This window comes from Thalia democratica, chromosome 2, assembly GCF_965202585.1.
Source record: "Thalia democratica chromosome 2, ktThaDemo2.hap1.1, whole genome shotgun sequence".
Classification (NCBI taxonomy): domain Eukaryota; kingdom Metazoa; phylum Chordata; class Thaliacea; order Salpida; family Salpidae; genus Thalia; species Thalia democratica.
Window position 1 is genome coordinate 30,025,235 of NC_139166.1, and position 20,681 is coordinate 30,045,915.

At 25.4% G+C, this 20,681-nt stretch overlaps 1 protein-coding gene across 1 annotated transcript; it reads left to right on the top strand.

The window, feature by feature from the left end:
• The first annotated feature begins 19,718 nt into the window (after window positions 1–19,718).
• LOC145829579 (uncharacterized) lies at window positions 19,719–20,389 on the top strand. The gene has a single exon (XM_082937418.1). It carries the CDS (start codon window positions 19,747–19,749, stop codon window positions 20,152–20,154), a length of 408 nt encoding a protein of 135 aa, XP_082793544.1. The 5' UTR covers window positions 19,719–19,746; the 3' UTR covers window positions 20,155–20,389.
• The last annotated feature ends 292 nt before the right edge of the window (window positions 20,390–20,681 follow it).

Genomic DNA, 20,681 nt, shown 5'->3' on the forward strand with positions numbered 1-20,681 from the left:
TGTACGGCAAGTTGTTTGTAAGTAGTTTTAATTTGCTTTTTTTTTTTGATAGATATAAGCTTTTACAGTCTAAAAAGTATGATTGTTGTTTTTCAACTAAAGCTCCTTCGTAATCTGTCATTAATAAATACTCTTTATTTTTTAATTTTATGTTTAAATGTTAATTAAAACAGCTCTAAACTAAAATTCTTTTGTGTGAATGTTTTTTCAAGTACTTATATTTTTAACGTCTTTTTTGGCCAGTTAACATGCAATAACTTTTAAATAAGCTTAATTATCCAGCTTTGTATTTTTTTAATGCTTTTTTTTTTGTCTTTATAAACATGTCATTTGTTCTAAAAAATGTGATCTTTGAGTCTATTAGTCCTTTAAAACTTTGAGTCCTCTAAAACGCAGTTCAATTTTTTTTTAATATTTTTTGATCAACTCTGTTTTAATAGGGAGTCTTGTAAAATTGATGGTTGTTTGTTTTTGTATTCAGATAGTAAAGTTTATTTTTACTTTTTATCAATAATAAGTACTAAATATGTTTTACTGCCATCAAATAAAAATAACTAAATTTCTATTTGCTTAGTTTTTAAAATGCATACTGTACTTAAGTATTTCGTATTACTATCAGTAATACATGCTAATACATCAAAAGTAAGAGTTTTTATGAATAAACTAATATTATTACACAAAAAATATCAATTTCCCGTTTGTTTTAAAAATGAAAGGAATAATTTTTTATTTAATATTCTGCTAAAGTTTAGTTCTTACTTTAAATATATGAGTATTGTTTTACATATTTTATATCAATTTACTTGAAAAATTAGAAAAAAGTAAATACAACATGTGTAATGAAGTTGTCTTTGGCAATTTTGATTAATTTGTTTTTTTTTTACATTTAAAAAATTTTATTTATATATTCAAGTTCTTAATATTAATGTTGCTAAGGTTACTGTGCATAACCTTTGTTTTGTTTGTTGTAAAAATCTTATGACTGATTTCGGTTGCAACCGGAACATCATTACTCATAATGTTCTTCGTGGACTAAAGTCCTAAAATTAACGTTTCTAAGTTTTTCAAATAAGTATATTTACATGCTGCGCAGATTCATATGTTGAACTTAGACAAAACTGCGAAAATCAACCTTAGGTGCAAAGAACCTTAGCACCTTAAACTTGATTTTCAAGTGATATTGAAAATAACTTTTTCATGTCGTGATGTAAAGCTTACAACATACTATCAAAACAAGTTGTTTTGTTAAAATAGAAATATGCAATTATAGTTTAAATTAGTAATAATAAATTTTACCTTAAAACTATTTTATAAAAAGTAGATAAAGAAAAGGGTAAAAAAGTATAAAATTATTATTTTATGAATTAAACATTAAATTCTTTTTAAGGAGCTTTAGCTAAGATAAATACAAACAATTTTTTGTTTTGTTTTATCTAAATCTTGATTTTTTAAAACTTTGAAGTTATACGATGGTTAGAACTACGTGGCAGAAAACTGTATTTCTATTGTAAAAAACGGTTGGAAGTTGGAACTACTAAAGTTTCTTACACATTTAAATCGTCAGGCATCTAGACACAAAAGCAAACTTGTTGAATGGAATTTTAGTTACAGTAACCTCTCGCATCTTTACGCACTCGTGACATTACGCACTCTCGTTTAGTTACGCATTTGGAATTCTAAAAATTCAATTTTTTTTTTTTTTAATTTTTTAAATGTTGCACAAATTAGGTTTATTGTGTATTTTTAATTTAAAATATGTTTTTAAATGCTAACTCACCTCTCTATACTTTAGCCATGAAGTTTAATTCCTACTCAAAAAATCCATTAATATATCTTAAATACAATGCAAGACAAGTTTATTCTTATGTTGGCAATGGTCAAATTAAAAAAAGTTGTAGTAACATAAACAATTTTCATTAAAATTTTTTCTTATATTTTATATATTTTTGTTCAAAAGATGAAATCCATTATAACACCAAATGCATACTTTTGTAAAAGGCTATAGAAACAAATTTTAATATAGACACCACACCGTTTCTGAATCGTTAACAAATGTTTGATTATAAATTGAACTTGCTAAGGAGAATAGAATATAAATGTTAAGTTTCAAATAAGTAACATATAAATAAAGATAAAGATAAAATCTACTTAAAACTAGTAAATTTTTCTCAAGTATTACTATTTTATATAAATTTAAATCCTTTTTTTTAAATGTGTGTATAGTTTTGTCTTATGTTTTCATATTTATAAATAAAGTAAACAAATTGTTAAAAGTGGGAAAGTCTACAGTATGCTTTTAACTAGAAGCAATATCAAAAAACAGCCATTATAGTAAGTATGTTTGGTACCTTTCGTACCTTTACGATCTCTCGTATCTTTACGCATTTTTCTGTGGACACAGTGTGCGTAAATAAGCGAGAGGTTACTGTACTTACAAAAACTACTTGAGTATGAAAATTTTTATTTAAAACAAATACATTGTTTTTGAATATTCAGTGTTCAGTTAGAATAATTTTTAGCAACTCTGCTCAAGAGTCTAATCAATGTATAAAGTGTAAAAGTATACAACTTTTAAAAACACTAGTTTTAAGGAAACATCATTTGTATAAGTTTTACTTTGAAGACAACTTTGTATCTATGCACGGCAGACTACTGTTTTTTCTAGTAAGAGTTATAAACTGAACCCTTTTGAACTACGATAGGAAGAAATAATAATAGGACGTAAAATATTTTGGGTTCTTTATTTTAATAACTTTAAACTATCAACATGGTGTACATATACGTTTTTAAATAAGTAGTAGTTTAGCCTGTTTATAGTATTTCTAATATCTAGATATTTTAAACTGTCTCTAGTTTGTATTTTTTATTTAGTAGAAACTTGCTGTTTGCAACTTTCCTGGACAAGGCGTAAAAGGTATCCAAGCGATGTACGACTCGTTAAAAGAAAGATTTTTTCGTACGCCAGGTCCTAGCGATTTTTTACCAAATAGTTGAGCGTTTTTTTGTCGTTCAATTAACAATATTATCAAAATTTAATTGTACTAGTGTTTTGAATATTATCTAGTTCTTGCTAAAAACAAGAAATTAAACTGATAAATTTAAGTATTATTATTGTTTATTAAACGATAAAAAAAGCGCTCAAAAAGTTTGGTCTAAGGACCTGGTGTACAACGGAACCTTTCGGTTATCGAGTCGTACACCACATTACAAAAAGTAACATAAATCAATTGATCTATTTTTTTCATGGTAAATATTATCAGTATAAGTCTATTAAAAATGGGTTTGTTTTCGGTAGAGAATATACACTTATATTTAATTTTTATTGAACGTTTTACAACAAAAGTTTTGTGAAGTAAACAAATATTGGTCTTATTTGATAATTGAAAAAATGTTAGTGAAACCCATATAGAACTCATAACTTTAACATCTTAAAGCTTAAACTTTAAAAATCCTAAACTGTAGAAAATTCATTCAGCTCAAATCCCAAGGAAAGTGTTTGCTTACAACTGAAATGTCAAAAGACTTCTACCCAAAAATCTACTGTTGTAATAATATTACTAAACCTAGACTTGAAAATGACACAAGTTTTTAGAACAAAAAAAGAACCTAGTAAAAATCAGTTTGCTATTTTTTGACTGTTAAAATAATAAATCAAAAAGCTTGAGAAAATAGTATTTTATAGTTTATCTAGAAACCGAAGTTGCTTCAATTTAAGAACTTTTAAATCTAGCTGTTGTAAATAATGTATCTTTTAAGCTTCTCGTCTTGGCGAATTAAGTGAAAATGCATAAATTTTAGAATCGCTAAACTTAAGTAAGCTTCATTTATAACGGTCTGCTCTGAAAACAGATTTACAATTGACCAAAAATTTATAGCCAAATGACATATCTGCTAAAACAAAAAATATATAGAAAAAACTTAGATACTACTAAAAAAATTAGTAATAAAACATAAACATGTTCCATAGAAAAAAAAATGTCTCAAAATGTACAGTGAACACAGTATGCAGTAAAAATAGCAGAATATAAAATACTGTAACTAAAACTTTATAAAAATTCAATAAACCGTTATCGTGTTTTTACACAATTAGGCTCCTTAGTTTAATGTGAATATTTTTGAGGTTAAAAATCAGGCTAACCTAAGATAATTTAATTGGTTTTTAAGAAACTTGGGCTAGTTAAAAGGTTTTTAGAAAAACGAATACTACTTTTATATTACAAAGTTTAAAAATATTGAGTTCATTTAATTTTAATGCATTGTAAATTTTCAGTCAACAAATTTTCAGTGTTTTATCATTAATCATTTGTTAACTTTAAAGTGTTGAGTAAATTCACAAGGTAAAATTTTCCGTCTTACAGCTAGCCTTACTTATTCTTTTAACTTTTTTTTTTAATTTGAGTGCAAAGTTAAGTATTTTGTGTTGTAAAAAACTTAACATATTTTTTTAAAATTAATATATTAAACTCAAATTTAAATAGTTTGACATATATTAAAAATTACTAGACTAAATTATAATGTAGTGAAGAAGAATATATATTTTAGTCTACACTTAGAGCTCTTTTAAAGAAATAAAAATCTTAATGTCAATAATAAGTAAAGTAATTGTAAATAAAACTTGAGCTTAACACCAAGCAGTTTTTAACTAGGTTTTTTGGTCCTTCTATATAAAATAAGATTTTTAAATAATAACTCTAAGTATTGTGTATATACACATTCCTTATATAACATCAATACATCATTTATATTCCATACTTTTTAAAACAAGATTGTTTTATATACAACTTACAGTTTTGAAAACTACAAAACTAAATACGTAGATTGTTTTGGTCGAAATCATATCACAAAAGGTTTTTTTCTTTAAGAAAAGTTAAATTAACCGCTCTAAACCAGCTATTGAAAAAAAAGTTTGTACACTTATTGAAAACTATTGAATCTAGAAAATCGATTTAGCACGAAAATGTACATAACTCAAGTTGCAATACTTTTTGGTTGATTTACAAAGCTTAAATCTTTTTGTTCGAAATCATTAAATTACTAAAATTGAATAATTTTTCAAACAGTGTAGAACTGAAAATAAATAAAGTGTTGACTACTTTTAAGTTGTGTATATTTTCAATTGAAATACATCTGATTTTTTTTTCTTAGAAATAAAGCATGTTTTATATATTGTACAACATAAACTTACTTTAACTAAGATAAAGAAATTAATAACCAAAGGATAAGTATTATATTTGTTACTTAGACTATAAGTCTTTTAAAATTAAAGCATATCTTCCTTAACTTAATACTTAAAAACAAAATGAATGTTAAAATGTTCTACTTTTCTGCAATAGTCACTGTTTAAGTGGTGGTTTTACAAGTTTTTAAGGTAGAAAAACAAATATAACTTTAAAAAACTCAAGAGCTATAGTGTATACAAGGGGCGACTCGTAGGGTAGAACATTGGAAGAGCATATGATCCATTTAAACAAAGAAAAAGTTATAATATAAAAAAAAGAAGTAAAAATAGTAATGTTATTTACCCTACTATTATTAAAATGCTTTTAAAAAAGATTAATAATTTTTTATTTACAGACGATTTTTTGTAATTGTAATATTTCTATCTTAGTAAACTAGTTTTAAAAGACACCAAATTAACAAGTTTTTAAACAACTTTAAGTTTTCTGCACCCTCTTTTCGCGTCACCCATGGTGTATACTTAAAATTTTATTAGCACATTTAAATAGGTTTATGTCACAACTTACCATGACTATAACATCATTGTACGTAATTATTAGTTGAGTGATCAAAGTTAAAAACAATTAACAAAATTCTCATATTAAAACTAAATTTGTTAGACTTTGAATTTTGACAAGTTAGTTTTCCCTTTTTTTACTAACAAGCTAATGCTTTAGTTTTTAGATAATTAATGCCTTTTGGTTTGACTGACACAGAAGTTACTCGTGAAAATGTCTACCATAAGACTCCTAAAAAGAACAAAACCAGGGTCGCAAGAATCGTTGTAAATGGTTGTGCGGTGCAGTCTAGGGCTAGATAAATTTCAAACATTTAAATTTTGTGTACTATTTATAGTTTAAAGTGAAGAACAGGGGTGAATGGGTAACTTTTCTTTACGAAAAATCTAATGCAGGCCGGACTATTTTTTTTAATTGTTACTTAACTGCATAATTTTGAAAAAATAGTAAGTTTAAAAACTGCTAAAAGCAAAGCTTTAACAAAATAGCTATTTGTTAAGCACTAAGGTGTATTGGAAATCTAGTGAATAGCAGATTTAAAGATATTTATTACAAAATCTGAGCTTTGCATAAGATGATTAAAAAGATAAATTATGGTTCAGATCAGATATTTCTACCGGATCGAAATTTCGGGCACTTCGTTGCCCAACCCTATAATAAAGTCACCCCTGAATTATGTACAATAAACTAACTAACTTAGAATTTGATCTCACATGACTTAGAAGTTCTAAAAATGTTAAATATTTGTCATTTTTTGAAGCTTTAATATGATTTGTTCAAAAAAATTTTTCAACAACTAACAAAACCAGTAAGCTATTAACTAATTATATAAATGACGATATCTAGTCTTAAAGATAAAACCAAAAACTCTTTAAACTTGTTAAATTTTTAAAAAATAAACATAACTTTATGCATTAAGCTTAAGTTCTTGACTTTATGCATTAAGTTCTGGAAAAGACATTAAAAGGTAACCATGTAGTTTGCGACTCGATAACCGAATGATTTTTTTCTGCACCAACTCTTAGGACTAAATATTTTGAGCACTTTTTTTCTTCGTTCAATAATTAACAATTATCATTAATAATTGATTTAAATAATTAAGTAAAAAAATTAACTTTTGAACCCCTTGTAATAAAAAATAAACAATGTTGGTTCATACTGCTTGAATACTCTTTTGATATAATTTTATAAATTCCAAAATTTGATAAGCTTTAAGCTATAAGTTTAATATATGGTATTTGGTTTATCAAATTGGTTTAATAACTTTAATTAAAGTTTAAGGAGTTCTATTTTTAAAGCTTATCAGTCAAAGGACTAAGTAGAAAAAAAAGATAAGTAAAAGACCAATAATTTACAAAAACAACTTTTTTTAACACAGCTGTACTAGACAATTTTCATATAACGCCTAGAGTTTAAATTCGTACAAAACTTTTAGCATAAGTCGTTTAAAGTATTTAATGAACAAAGTTTAAACATTAAAGTGAATTATCTTAAACTAAGTTACGTTTGTGCTATTTCAACACTGCTCTTTGATAATGTATAAAGACATTTTACAAGTTTTAAAATAAAATTAATAAAATAAAATTAATTTTTCTGCTGTTCACAGAAACCTCTATACTGAATTTATTTGTTTATATTACAACTTTTAAAATTAAAATAAATTGATCCGTAAAATTAATAAAGTTTTAAGCTTACCCTATGATTAATGAATACTTCCTTATTGAGTTTTAAAATAAGTTTTTATTTGACAGTTTTTATGATTATTTTACTATTCAAAACCATCTGAAATTGTTTTAACTGCTCTGTATTAATGTTTTTATTTTTTATTTTTTTTTAATCTACCTTAAAGAAAATAGAGTTAGTTTTACTACTTTTTATTATTTGAACCTATCTATAAAAGTTTGGACTAAAATTATATACTAGTATTAGTTTACATAAATTTTAGTATTTTATTATATGAAAAATAGGGAGAGTTAAATGAAAATTTCAAATCTTATAATTTTTAAAAGTCTTTTGCTTAAATTAAAATAAACTATGTTTAAAAATTTTAGATTTGAAATTTGTTAACATTTTTGTTTAATAAGATGGTAGTAGCTCAACTAATGAAAATCCAAACATTTTTTATTTAGTATAAAAGATAAATTTAGTGCTTATTTTTATGATAAAAGTATTTTTTGTACAAATTGTGCATTAAGCTGCAAATGTTTTAAACAAATTTATGGCGTGATAAATGTTAAAAACTTCACAAATTATTTCATCAGTCTCGTTTTCTTGTAGATTAGTAACGATTAAATTTGTTTCACCTGTTAAAGTATGAGCCTAAATGACGGTTATTACCTCGTTTTAGTGCTATTTTATCCTTGCCGTGATTACTGTAATCCAATTGGATGCGCTTATTATTGCTCGTTTGAAAAAATAACAACTGAAAAACATTCTTAAATTTTTTTCGTTTTTGTACCACTTTTAGTCACGGTAGTTATAAGTTTGAATGGTTACGAAAAATAAACTCATTTTTTGGTACTCTCTTAAACTATATAAAAAGTTTTCTAAATGGATTATAGGCTATAAACTTTTTTTATTGTTGCAATAAAATTATTTTTACTCTAATTTGTTACTAAAATTAAATTTTTGATTAAAAAAAATATGTTTCATAAATTTTTTTTTTTATAGCACTCAAAGGTAAATATTAAAAATAAATTATAACTGTCATATATAAATAATTCTTTATTTATGTTATATACAATTTACTTTAAACATCACAATTACAATTCTCAACTTATAAATAATTAATATAACTTTAGATATTTTTTTACTTTATTATCAAAACAATGTTTAACTCGAACGAGATCTTCAGTGGTTAATAAAATCTAGGAAAAAAAGGTTCACATGTAAGAAGAAATTAGGTTTATCTTAAATTAAAACTTGCAACTTGGTACAAATCAGGGTTGCCACTCGGTCAGGAAAAGTCAGAAAATCAGGAAAAGTCAGGAATTTTTTTTTAAAAAGACAAAAGTCAGGAAAAGTCAGGAAAATATGGGGGTTTTTGAAAAAAAGTCAGGAAAAGTCGGGAAATTTGATAAAATTTTTTAAAAAAGTCAGATTTTTTCAGTTTAAATTTACAAAATTCCTTGTTTAACAAAGCTTTCAAATGGTAAAAATTAATTAAAAGTCCTTTAAAGTCAGAAAAAAATTCCAAAATTTTCCTAAAAAATTTACAAAAATATTTAATATTATAACCAATGTCTTCATCTGGTATAAATTAATAAAATATCCTTTACAAAACTGCAAAAAAAAATTATTAACATATTGAACAAGTACCCTACTTGAACAGCAGATTTTGAAAACTTATTTAGTATTGATGATCTGTAGCAAGGACACTTCCATAGTTAAACTGTGATGTATACACAAAAGTTTATCTAGCATAATTTTAGAATCAAAGTGTTTTTTGTTTAAGAAAATAATTGAGTTCTTTATAACTAAGCAGTTAGTTTAGTATTTTATGTAACAAGTTAAAATGTATACTTTACCTCTTTATAATTTTTCAGAGTTGTTTAAATTTATAAAATAAGTTATAAGAGAGGTATGTGCCAAGGTTAAGTTTACTTATTATTTGTATTTTTTGTAGATTAACTTAAGTTTTTAAAGTAAATAACAGTATATTTATTTGTTACAAATTTTTTACTAAATGATAAGAGGAAGTATTTTATAAATGAAAGTAAAAATAAATGAATGCCAAAAGAAATGAAGCCCATAAATTGTGGCTTGATTTAGAGAAAAGATTCTCTTCAACAAGTGTAGGGGCAGCAGATGAGAGCGATTTAAATAAAATGAGGCAAATGATTTTAACTGCCAAGAAAGTGAAGCAGAATGCAGTTCAAATGAAGGAAACCATACCTTCATCAGATGAAGAGGTTGAACTGCTAATAAAAAAACGGAGAAAATAAATTTTAGTACATACATTTAAAAAAACAGTATTTGATTAAGTTCTTTATTGTTTTAATGTTTTAACTGTAAAAGTTCGTTACTGTTTTAAGGTTTGAGTTGCGAAAGTTTCTTATTGATTTAAGGTGTTAATTGTAAAAGTTCCTTATATGTCGTTTCGTTTATTTAGATACATTTATGCTATGAAGTTCTGAAAAATTGTGTTCTTTATTGTTTTAAGGTTTCAACTGTAAAAAATTGTTATTGTTTTAAGATTTTAGTCGTGAAAGTTTGTTATTGATTCATGGTTTTAATTGTAAAAGTTCCTTATGTGTCGTTTGTTTATCTAGATACATTTATGCTAGGAAATGCTAAAGAATTGTGTTTTTTTTTCAGACAAACTGTGTTCATAAGGTAATAATACAAGTAAATTGCTCATAGAGCTGTTTATTGCAAATACATCAACACAGATGGTTTAAGTGATGTAATGGAAGTTTGATGATATAACTAAGCAATAAACTGTTGTTATAAACCTCTATTAAAATTAGATTGAAAGCTTTATATAGTTTCAAGTGTTAGATTATGTGTCTTAGAATAAGTTTAATTTAAGAGTTTGATTTAGAAAAGTCAGGAAAATTTTGGTAAAAAGTCAGGAAAAAGTCAGGAAATTTTTCTCAGCTTTATCAGTGGCAACCATTAACAAATAAAAACAAAATAAAACTAATTTAGCAAAAACATTAAAACTATTAGGCGATTTATTAACATAGAGTTAGGTTAGGATGAGAAAACTATTACGATTAATATATAAACTGTTTGAAAATACTATAAAGTTAAATTATTTAATATATTTTGTTTTAAGTCTTAAGCTAAAACTTTAAAGTATATTTTATGCAATATATAGATAATACTAACATAGAATTACTAGAAAAAATACTAAAAAAGAATTTGAATAGAATACTTTAGCAATTTTGATTTTGAATATAAAAATTGCTTTATTGTAGAAAAACTTTTTAACTTTTAAAATGCCATTTGTAACATAAAATACATAAATTTAAGTTGTTCTTTTTTACCTTATACAATTTTTTTGTTCGAAATATATACTCTATACCTTTTTAAGTGATAAAAATAATTTAGATTTATTTACTCAGAAAACAGCTTAAAAGTATAAATTTAAGACTCTTAAATTATGTACGATGTTAGAATATTGACAGTTTGTGCAATTAAATAGGTTATCAAATATTGCGCGTTTTTGTCTGTTTAACAGTGGTCTACAATCGAGGGAGCGGGTCAGAATAGCACGGCATCATTTTAGCAAGGTTCGTCACTTTAGCACAGTTGGTAACTAGTGCACGGTGGGTCACTTTTGCAAGGATTCACTTTAGCACGGTGCGTCAATTGTGCACGGTGGGTCACTTTACACGAAGGTTCACTTTTGAACGGCGTCACTTTTGCACGGCGTCATTTTAGCACAGTGCGTTACTTTAGCACAGTGGGTCACTTTTCATGGCGTCACTTTAGTACACGGGTCACTACTTCTTTCTCTTCTGTTTTTGCTGGAAGCGTTTTTAGAAAAACTTTTTTTTGACTGAGCGTTATTTTCACAAACCAAACCATTTTAAACCTTCATTTGAAATTTTTTGATAATACAGTTTTAATTATAAATGTTTAGAACTCTGTAATATGTAAAAACGTGTTAAATTACTGAAATTTAAAAATGAAAAGATGTTTGAAATTGAAAGTTAAAAGTAAACACGCATTAGATTCGTAAAAACTTCAAACTTCGTTCGCAACTTTATTTAAGAAGTCTTTTTTTGGTATTTTAAATTTAGTACAAAGTAAAATTTATTCTACAACAAGTTTTTGTTGTATGAAACTAGATTCAATATTTGAAAAAATGTAGTTGTTTCAAAAAATATAGTAGAAAATGTTCAAGTTTTTTGGTCAATTTAATTTAGTTTTTAAGGTTTAAATTAACTAGATAGATTTAATATTTAAAAGTTTTTCTTCTTTTTACAAACTTTTTAGCCTAAAAAAGTCAAAATGAAAACTTTAGAATGTTAAGATTATTATAGTACCAGAATCAAAAAACGTATACATTAATTACAAAAGTAAATAATAATACACTAAAAGTCTCTAAAAGCAGACTTTAATTTGTGTTTAAATAACTTTGCTACTTTATATTCTTGAGATTTTTACATAGTTTTGAAAAATCTTAGCTTTCTTTTGATTAAAAAAAAATGTATTATCGTATTGAATAGTTATTATGTTTACTATCTTATCGTATTATTTATTTAGTTTAAAATGTATATGAAGTAACAAACTTAAACATGTTTAGATTTGATACTAAATAATCTTAAAGTATTATGTACTTTTATATCTACAAATTACCAAAAAACATAAAACTAAGTTTTGCTAAAAAAACTGAAAAACAAAATTTAAAAAAAAAATTAATTCATGCTTAAAATTCTTACAAATTTAGAGTGTTAACATTTTTTTTTTATCAGTCAACTAAAAAGTTTCATAAATTCTCTTATTGAAAAGCTTTAGTTTTTGAAAAATTAAGGCTCCATGCAAAATTGACCCACCGTGCTAAAGTGACACCGTACAAATGTGACTCCCGTACTAAAGTGACGCCATGAAAAGTGACCCACTGTGCTAAAGTAACGCAACGTGCTAAAATGATGTCGTGCAAAAGTGACCAACCGTGGTAAAGTGACGGCGTGCGAAAAAGAACCTTCGTGCTAAAGTGATCCATCGTACTAAAGTGACGCACAGTGCTAAAATGCGCCGTGCAAAAGTTACTAACCGTGAAAAAGTGACCCAGTGTGCAAAAGTGACGCCGTGCAAAAATGACCCACCGTAAAAAAGTGACCCTTTGTGCTAAGTGACACCGTGCTAAAGTGACGCACCGTGCTGAACTGACGACCAGTGCTAAAGTGTGGCTGTGGCATTCTGTCACCCACTGATATTTCAAAAACATTTGAGTAAAATAAAATTGAAAAAAAAAAAATTAAATTTGTATGCTTTATGTTGCAAATAGTATTTTTAAACGACACTTAATTTTTTAAATATATTGATTTAACAATAATGTTTCTAGGTAAATGGTATGGCATTATACTTGTTTAACATTCAAAAGAAAATAAACAACTGATTAGTTACTCAGTAAATTTTGTACAGGTATGATACCCTTGCAAATGTATCGAAATAGCCCTACTATTATAAAAATCTAAACTACTTATCCATAGGATATTTAGCATGTTTGTTTCTTACACTTTTGTTTATAATAAAAGACACACCTATTTAAAAAAAAGTACTTCTATTGTAAACTGATTTTGTCTTTGCCTATTATAATAGCTCCATAGAATCTACTTCAAATAAAAAAGACTATGACACTTATTTAAAATTACTCAAAAGTTCTAAGATGATAAAGTTAAGTATTATATTTGAAATTTTAATAAAACAGAAATAACTTTGTAAATATATAAAGTTTTTCTAAATTAGTAACGCCTAATACGATAGTAAGCATTAAAATTTTTAGTTCTAACTTTGCAAAAAAAATAGTTTAGAAAAAATATATAGTTTTTCAATCATCATTTTTTGTCTTATTTTTACTTAAGATGGTAAAATTTATTAAGAATTTTTTCAAATTCCAATTTATCCGCTCGGTATATAACTTATAAGATAATAAGACTTAATTATTATTAAGAGGAAAAAAAAATAGTTAAAAATAACTTTTCAGCAGTTTTTATTATGAATAAAAATAAATAAGTTTGTTATTACAATTTAGTATTTTAAAGTATAAATAAAAACCATTTAATTCAAATAAAATTATTTAATTTTTAATAAAAAATACACTTTATATTCTAACACAAGTCAAGTTTCCGGTAATTCGTACAATACATGGAAGTACGTAAGCTTTTACGTAGCTTAAAAATTTTAAAGTTTTTTATTTAACTTTTTCTATTAATAGTTTTTATATTAAAACCTTAGCTTTTTAGTAACTAAAATTACTTTTAAAAGATTTTTTTAATGCATTAATATTGATAAAAATATTTCTAAGAACAGTGTTCAAAAATTGGTGTTTTTTAAACATAAACTTCACAGCAAACTACACAGATATATCAAGTATTCAAAAGAGCAGCTTATACTGACGTATATCAGAGTTTTTAATGGAGTTTTGAACAGTATAAAGCTTTGATCATTATCTAAAAATTTAATTTAAGAGCATTAGAACTGAAAACGTCATCATATCGTGACATGTATCGTGAAGGCAGCGCTTTTTCTTTTTAAAATGATTTAGTCTCAAACCATTTTTCAAGTGCATTTAAAGTATTTATTTAAACTTATTCGTAGCTACTTATCGCGAACAAGTGGTTTTTATTTACTAAACTAAAATACTATTCATATACTACAATAGTTTTTTAGGTAAAACATCTTTTTTTTGATATACTACTATCTTGAGTCTAAAAATAAAGTTTTATTTTCTTTAAGTTATTTTTTTACACTAGATGAATACTTCTAGTGAATCAGCAAGTGATAAAAAAATATAATTTAATATATTCATGAAAGTGACACTTTTACAAGCGTACAACAAACTTTCTCCTTTGTATTTGTATTATTCATATTAATACTTAAAATTGGTAGCAATTGTTCTAAGAGTGTTTCTCCTTTTACTTTTTCTTAATATGGATATTTTCTTGTGATTTCACAAATTTGATTGGTTTACTTTGCACGCTAGCTCGGAATGCTTGAAATAAATAAGAAACTTAACTAATAAAAACATGAGATACTAATCGTAGTAAAAGACAAAAACAAGGTATTTTACATTTGAGATGCTGATTTTAAAGCAATCACAAGACGCGTGACCGAAGCAGCATACACAAACTTGACAAATATGAATTTTAGATTGGAGCTTAGAGTAACGCTTGACGAGCTTCAAGGCATTTTGTTTAAATATTCATAGAAGATTGCTTTCTACGTGCCAGCACTTATCGCAGTTTGTTGATACAATAGACCGAGGCACAACTGGCGTGTTTTCATATCTGCCTCAACTTTTATTTCTTAAATTGTTAAACAATGCTCTTAGTTGTACTTATATTTTTTCTGTTTTTTTGTTCAGTTAAGTATTTTAACTACATTGATTTAGAGTAGGTTAAACAGCTTTAGGTAGTTAAACCAAGTATACTTGCTGTAATATGTCAGGACAGTCATAATATGTTGTAGAATAAAGTTAGTTAAAATAGCACCGGTCTGCTAGATACGCACCAGTAAGCAAGGCATGGTTAACAAAAAAGGTATATAAAAAAAGCGTTCACATTTAAAATTCAATTGAGAGGCAAACTAGTTTAGTTTATAGATAAATTTAGTAATAAGAAGTTCATGCTTTTAGCTACAAGTTAGTTGTATTTGTTTTATACCTAGCTTTAATAAAGAAAAACTGTTAAGAACAGTACAAAGTTTGTTTTTGTGCAAAATTTATTAAGATAAGTTTTTAAAATTAAGGTTAAAAATATGTATTGTTTCATGGTTTTTCTTTTTATTTAAATTATATAAGTAATTCAATTTTTTTCTATTTAAAAAAAAAACAAGTTTTTAAAATTCTTATTTGATAAAAAAAAAATTAATTAGCATTTAGTTTAGAATATTTTATTTCCTTATAGCTTGTGTATAGTTTTTAATTACAATTTTAGAAAAATGAGATTAAAAAAATATTTCCGTATATGAAATATATAAAAGCAATAAAATATGATAAAATTCTAAACTAATACTTTCAAAGAAATATATATTTTCGTAAATTTTTTCATTTTATACGACTTTTATTTAAATGTATGTCGTTAAAATTTCATACTACAAGCAATGAAATATTTATTCTTTCAAGAAAGTTTATTTAAAATCATGAGCTTTTTAAGTTTTATCTGTTAGTTTCATTTAATTTTTAAAATATAAAATACTTTGAAAAGTTATCTGGTAACTTATAAGTTTATTTTTTTCTTTTTTTAGATAGTTTTAAAAAACTATAGATATTTTATTAATTTTTCTATTAAAATCAAGTGAAAATATGAAACATTAAACAATAATATTGATAAAAACTTCAAATTCTAAAGTTAGTTGTAAAATGCAAAGTTTTATTGTTACTAGTAAAGCTTGTATCCATGACATTTGTTTATACTCAGTTAATTTGTTCACTTCTCAGTTTGTTTATACATTGAGGTAGCTTGTAATGCTTTTATATTTTCTGCATTGTGTTAGAAGAAAAAAATAACTATTTGAATTTTTTTAAATGAAAATATATCATTATCAAAATTTATTCTTCGAAACTTATTGAAGGAAGTTAAGTATTTTTGCTAACAGAGTGAAAAATACAAATTAATTAATTCGATATGCTTAGAAAATAAAAACAGTATTTTAGAATAGTATTGTGTTCAGACTTCAGCCGAGACAGATTAATACAAATGACGTTTTTTAATGAGTTTTGACTGCAAATGATCAGACAAAACTTGGAATAGCCTAGAGCATAGGTAGCGTCGCCAAATTTTTGATTAAAGTTGGAAATGTTGCCACGTCATGCCGGAAACTTTTGCATATGTTAAATACAAGTTTGTACGTAGGTAATGTTTATATAAATACTTATTACAGAATAACATGCATAAACTTATATACTCTGTGTAAGAATTTTAGACATGATGGTTTATACGTATAAAATACCTATTATGCTCGTTTTAAATTTTTAAGGTTATAAAAGTATTTTAATTAAAACTGTATTTCAAACATTTTTTATTGTAACTTTTTTTTTTAAATAATTTAAAAGTTAATAGCTTTGATTTTAAAAAAAACTTTACAGTTAAGCTTATCAACTTACTTCCATTTTTGAAATACTAAAGCTTAAATGCTAGATTAGTTTAAGCTTTATCTAATGAAAATGTACAAATTTCATTGTAAGGTTATAAAATTAGCACTTCACAGCCAACTTATCGATGTCACCACGTCTAAACTTATTCTATCATTTTCAAACTTTAAAAGTATCTATTTTTGGACTTTACGAATGTTTTGCGTTCACAAAAGCGTTCCAAAATACGTGCAAAAGTACAGGAAAAAACTGGTTAGAAATTGTATATTATTCTGAAGAAATTTAATTCGTTCAATTTTAGATCAGGTATTACTTTTATCACATAAATAAAACATCTTTCAATGTATATAAAAGAGGTTAAAAAATAATTTTAAATTACTTTAAATTTAAAATACATTAGTCTTATGTGCTTTTAAGAAAATTTTCTACGAATATATAATAAAATATTTAGATAATTTTATTTTTGTTCTTCTTTTTTTAAAACAGAAACTGCCAAAATAGGTGATAAAAATTTTATGAGCTAACAAAAGTTTTATTTTTTTTTATAAACAAAATTATAAAGTTTGTGCACAATGAAAAAAGCGATTTCTAATTAAAAAATGTCAAGTATTTTCTGATATGTTTAAAAACTATATCTTAAATTTAACCAAAACAATATTGTTTTTTTAGTAATAAAAAATAATTTGTATCATACTAAATTGACATTAGCGTGAATTTTTATTTGTCAGCAACTTGTCAGTTGACTAGTTTTTATTAAAACTTGTAAGAAACGTAATATAAGTAAGTTATCAAAAGCTACTTAAGTTAATTTTAAAGTTCAATTTTTCAATCTACAGAAAGGTTAGATCAAACACCAAAGTGCACATTAAAAGCTTTGTCTAATGCAGAATAGTTTGCTGCTGAAAACAAAGTCTACAAGCTTGTTTTCGCAACGTTTTATTGTTTTTATCTTTCTAACTTTAAGCATTTGCTTTGTTTTTATTACCTGTTACTTTTGTTATCAATTATTGATAAGCTAGTTCTTTTACTTTATCAGTCAAAAGTTGTTACATAAAACACAAAGGTTACTTATACTCAAGAGCTCTACAATAGGTCTAATTCAATTAGTTTTAAATTTAAAACACGTCTGTTGTTTAAGTTTTGTCACTTTTGTGTTACTATTTATAGTAGTTTTAACTTTTGTGAGCTACATCTATTTGCTTTTACAGCCTGCTTATTGAAACCTTTAGTGAGCAAACAAGTCGTAAATTGAACAACGCACTCGAAAAGATTTTTTCATGCACGTAACACAGCTTTTTGTTGAGTAAATACAAAACGCCAGCTTAGTAATCGAAACGATAGTTGTTTTGCAATTACAATTGAAAAATCGACATGTCATATTGAATAAGGTGTTGGGTTTTTACACAAATTATTTGTGGGCACGGCGTGATTAGTGTTAGCAGTAAAGTGCGTGACAAAATTGTTACCAGCATTATGTGCAGACGTACTTTTGTGATTTTTTTCGACTGCTGTCTAACTTTTTTAGTTTTTTTTTGTATTTTTGTTTTAAAAAAGTTTTTCATACAAGAAATTTGTTTAAATATTATGTTATAATGAGTAGTGTTGTTTTAAGTTTTTTTATGCGAAACTAATAGCGAATAGCATTTTCTAGAATTTTATTGAGCTAAGTAAAAAACAAACTTTTATAACATATCATTTTTTTTATTAAAAGCTGTTTTTAGATAAACTATTTTCGTTTTATAAAATAGCAACGTTATTTGTACTTTTTATTTTGTATTACATAGTAGTGTATGACATTAAAAATCTCGTAAAACAACTATTAAAAATTATTGAATGTACATTTGTTGTATAGTAAAATATAAAGATAAATTAAAACATTGAAAACAATAAACTCTGTAATTATAATCAGTAATTACACCTTATTTTAATTATAAGAAATAAAAAAGTTAAGTTTGATAAAATCTCTGAATGAAATAAAAAGGCATTTAAGTTATTCTACTGTATATAGCTTATATAAACTTAATAATTAAACAATTTAATTTTATGACAAATTATTAAATTTTTATTGTAATGCAGGCTTACCCTTTAATGTTTTTTTGAAGTTTGATTTTAAGTTATCGAATTTAAAGTTGTTTAATTTTATTTAAAAAATATGTGGTTAGCTACTATTGTATGAAAAGTATGTAAGTGCATTAAATAATTTATAAACTACTTTAAATTAAATTAAACTTACTTTAAAAATATTTTTGTAAATACAGACAAGTATTAACTTTTTAACAAATTTAAATTTATTAATATTTTGAGATCATTTAACTCTAGAAATTGTATTTTAATCACAAATAAAACTTAATTTACAATATCAGTAACTTAGTTGAAATTAATTAATTTTAAAAAATGCGTTAAAACTAAATTAAGTCAAAGTTTTATATTGTTTTTCCTTTTTTTCTTTGTGAAACCTTTAGTTTTTTAATGAATTTATTTTAGTTAATATACATTTTATTGAACGTAAGCATTGCAAAATTTATCAAACTATCTCAATTTAGAAAAATAAAAATAATTGTAACTTGTCAAGCATTACGTTTCTGACACATTGGAAATTTTGACTAATTGATAAAAAACCGTGCAACGAATGTTTTTACAATCGCGACGCATATTGCCCTTGAATACTGCTTTATTCGTTCATTACGTTTTTCATGGAAAAATAAAGCGTCGCTATTCTCAAAGTATTGATGTAATGACATTTGTACTAAGCTTGTAAAAACAAGTCCGATAATAAATCATTTGTACATATTGTATATGGGCATTTGAAGAGCTTATTTTTACGAAAGTTTCTAAAAATAAACGTTTTTATTTTAAGTTTAAATGATACTCAGTTTACACATGTTAAGGGATGTATACGGCTTGTAAATTATTAATTAATAATGTAAATTAACTTTTAGACTTTAAATTAAAACTGTAACTAACTCAAATCAAATTATAATTTTTAAACTGATTTAAAACTTATTGAAACTAAGATATTTTAACTGCAATAAGATTCAATTTTTTATTTATTTTAACAAAAACAATAATTATATTTAAAACAAATTTCAAATATTAACTTAATATACTATTTCAGCTATCTTTTTATTATTATGGAAATGCAAGTCACATTAGTTATTACAGAAAGCATCTAAAGCTTCAAAAATTTTAAATTTAAAGTTCATTTTTACAGATTTGTAAAACTTAGTTAGACTTAATCAAATAATGGTCATGACCCAGGATCCAAACACAAACATGTTCTGCCACCGAGAAGTCGAATCCGTGCTGCTGTGGCCGGAAACCCAGGACCAGCGGCGGGCCAAAACTGTCAAATTCTCGCTCTACCCGCCTCAAAAGGACCGCAACCTGGTCGAGGACGCCGACTGGCATTGTGCGAAGGTCGATCGCTCTGGAGTGCAGTTCAACCCGATCCGGTACCGCACGGAGAAAAGCTTGACTTGCTACAAGGTCGAGCCGACCGAGCCGGAGAAGAGATACAAGTCCTCATTGAACCTGGCAATACCTCCGAGAGCTCTTCTGGTTGCTGCAGGAGTGAACGTTGAAGATGAAGACCCGCACAAGGAGCAGCGGTACAAGCGGTCAGTTGAAATCAGCCAGCGTTACAAACACTGAATTTTTTAATCGCTCGGCGGCTTTTCTGTGTTCTGATTTTAAAAAGTTATTTTCGACTCCGTTTAAATGTGCAATAATGCATGTTTAAACACTAAAAATATTTTGAATTTTTTTTCTTTCTATTCCATCGTATTTTTCAACGCTTCGCTTAATATTTTCTGTACATTTATAATAAGAATCTAAGTTGTTGTTATTTATAAAACTTTAGTGTCTAATAAAAATTAAATAATTTTAATACCATGTTGTCCAGTAGTTATATACATAAACAAATAAAAGCATAAGCGTCCACACTACACATTGCTATACTATTATTATGCTTTTATAGTTTAATATTATTACATAAAACCATCACATTTATTAATAAATCTATAAAAGACGACTAAATACTATTTACAAACTTTCGACAAAAATATAATTCGACGAGATCAGCTAAAAATTTGTGTTTAAAAAACTAATTAGCGATTTTTCTGAGTTATAAGCTTTAACAAATAAATTAAATAACGTATTTATAAATCAATAAGGATATT

Excerpts from the sequence above, each read along its gene's own strand:
- LOC145829579 (XM_082937418.1), top strand. The coding sequence starts at position 19,747 with ATGGTCATGACCCAGGATCCAAACACAAACATGTTCTGCCACCGAGAA.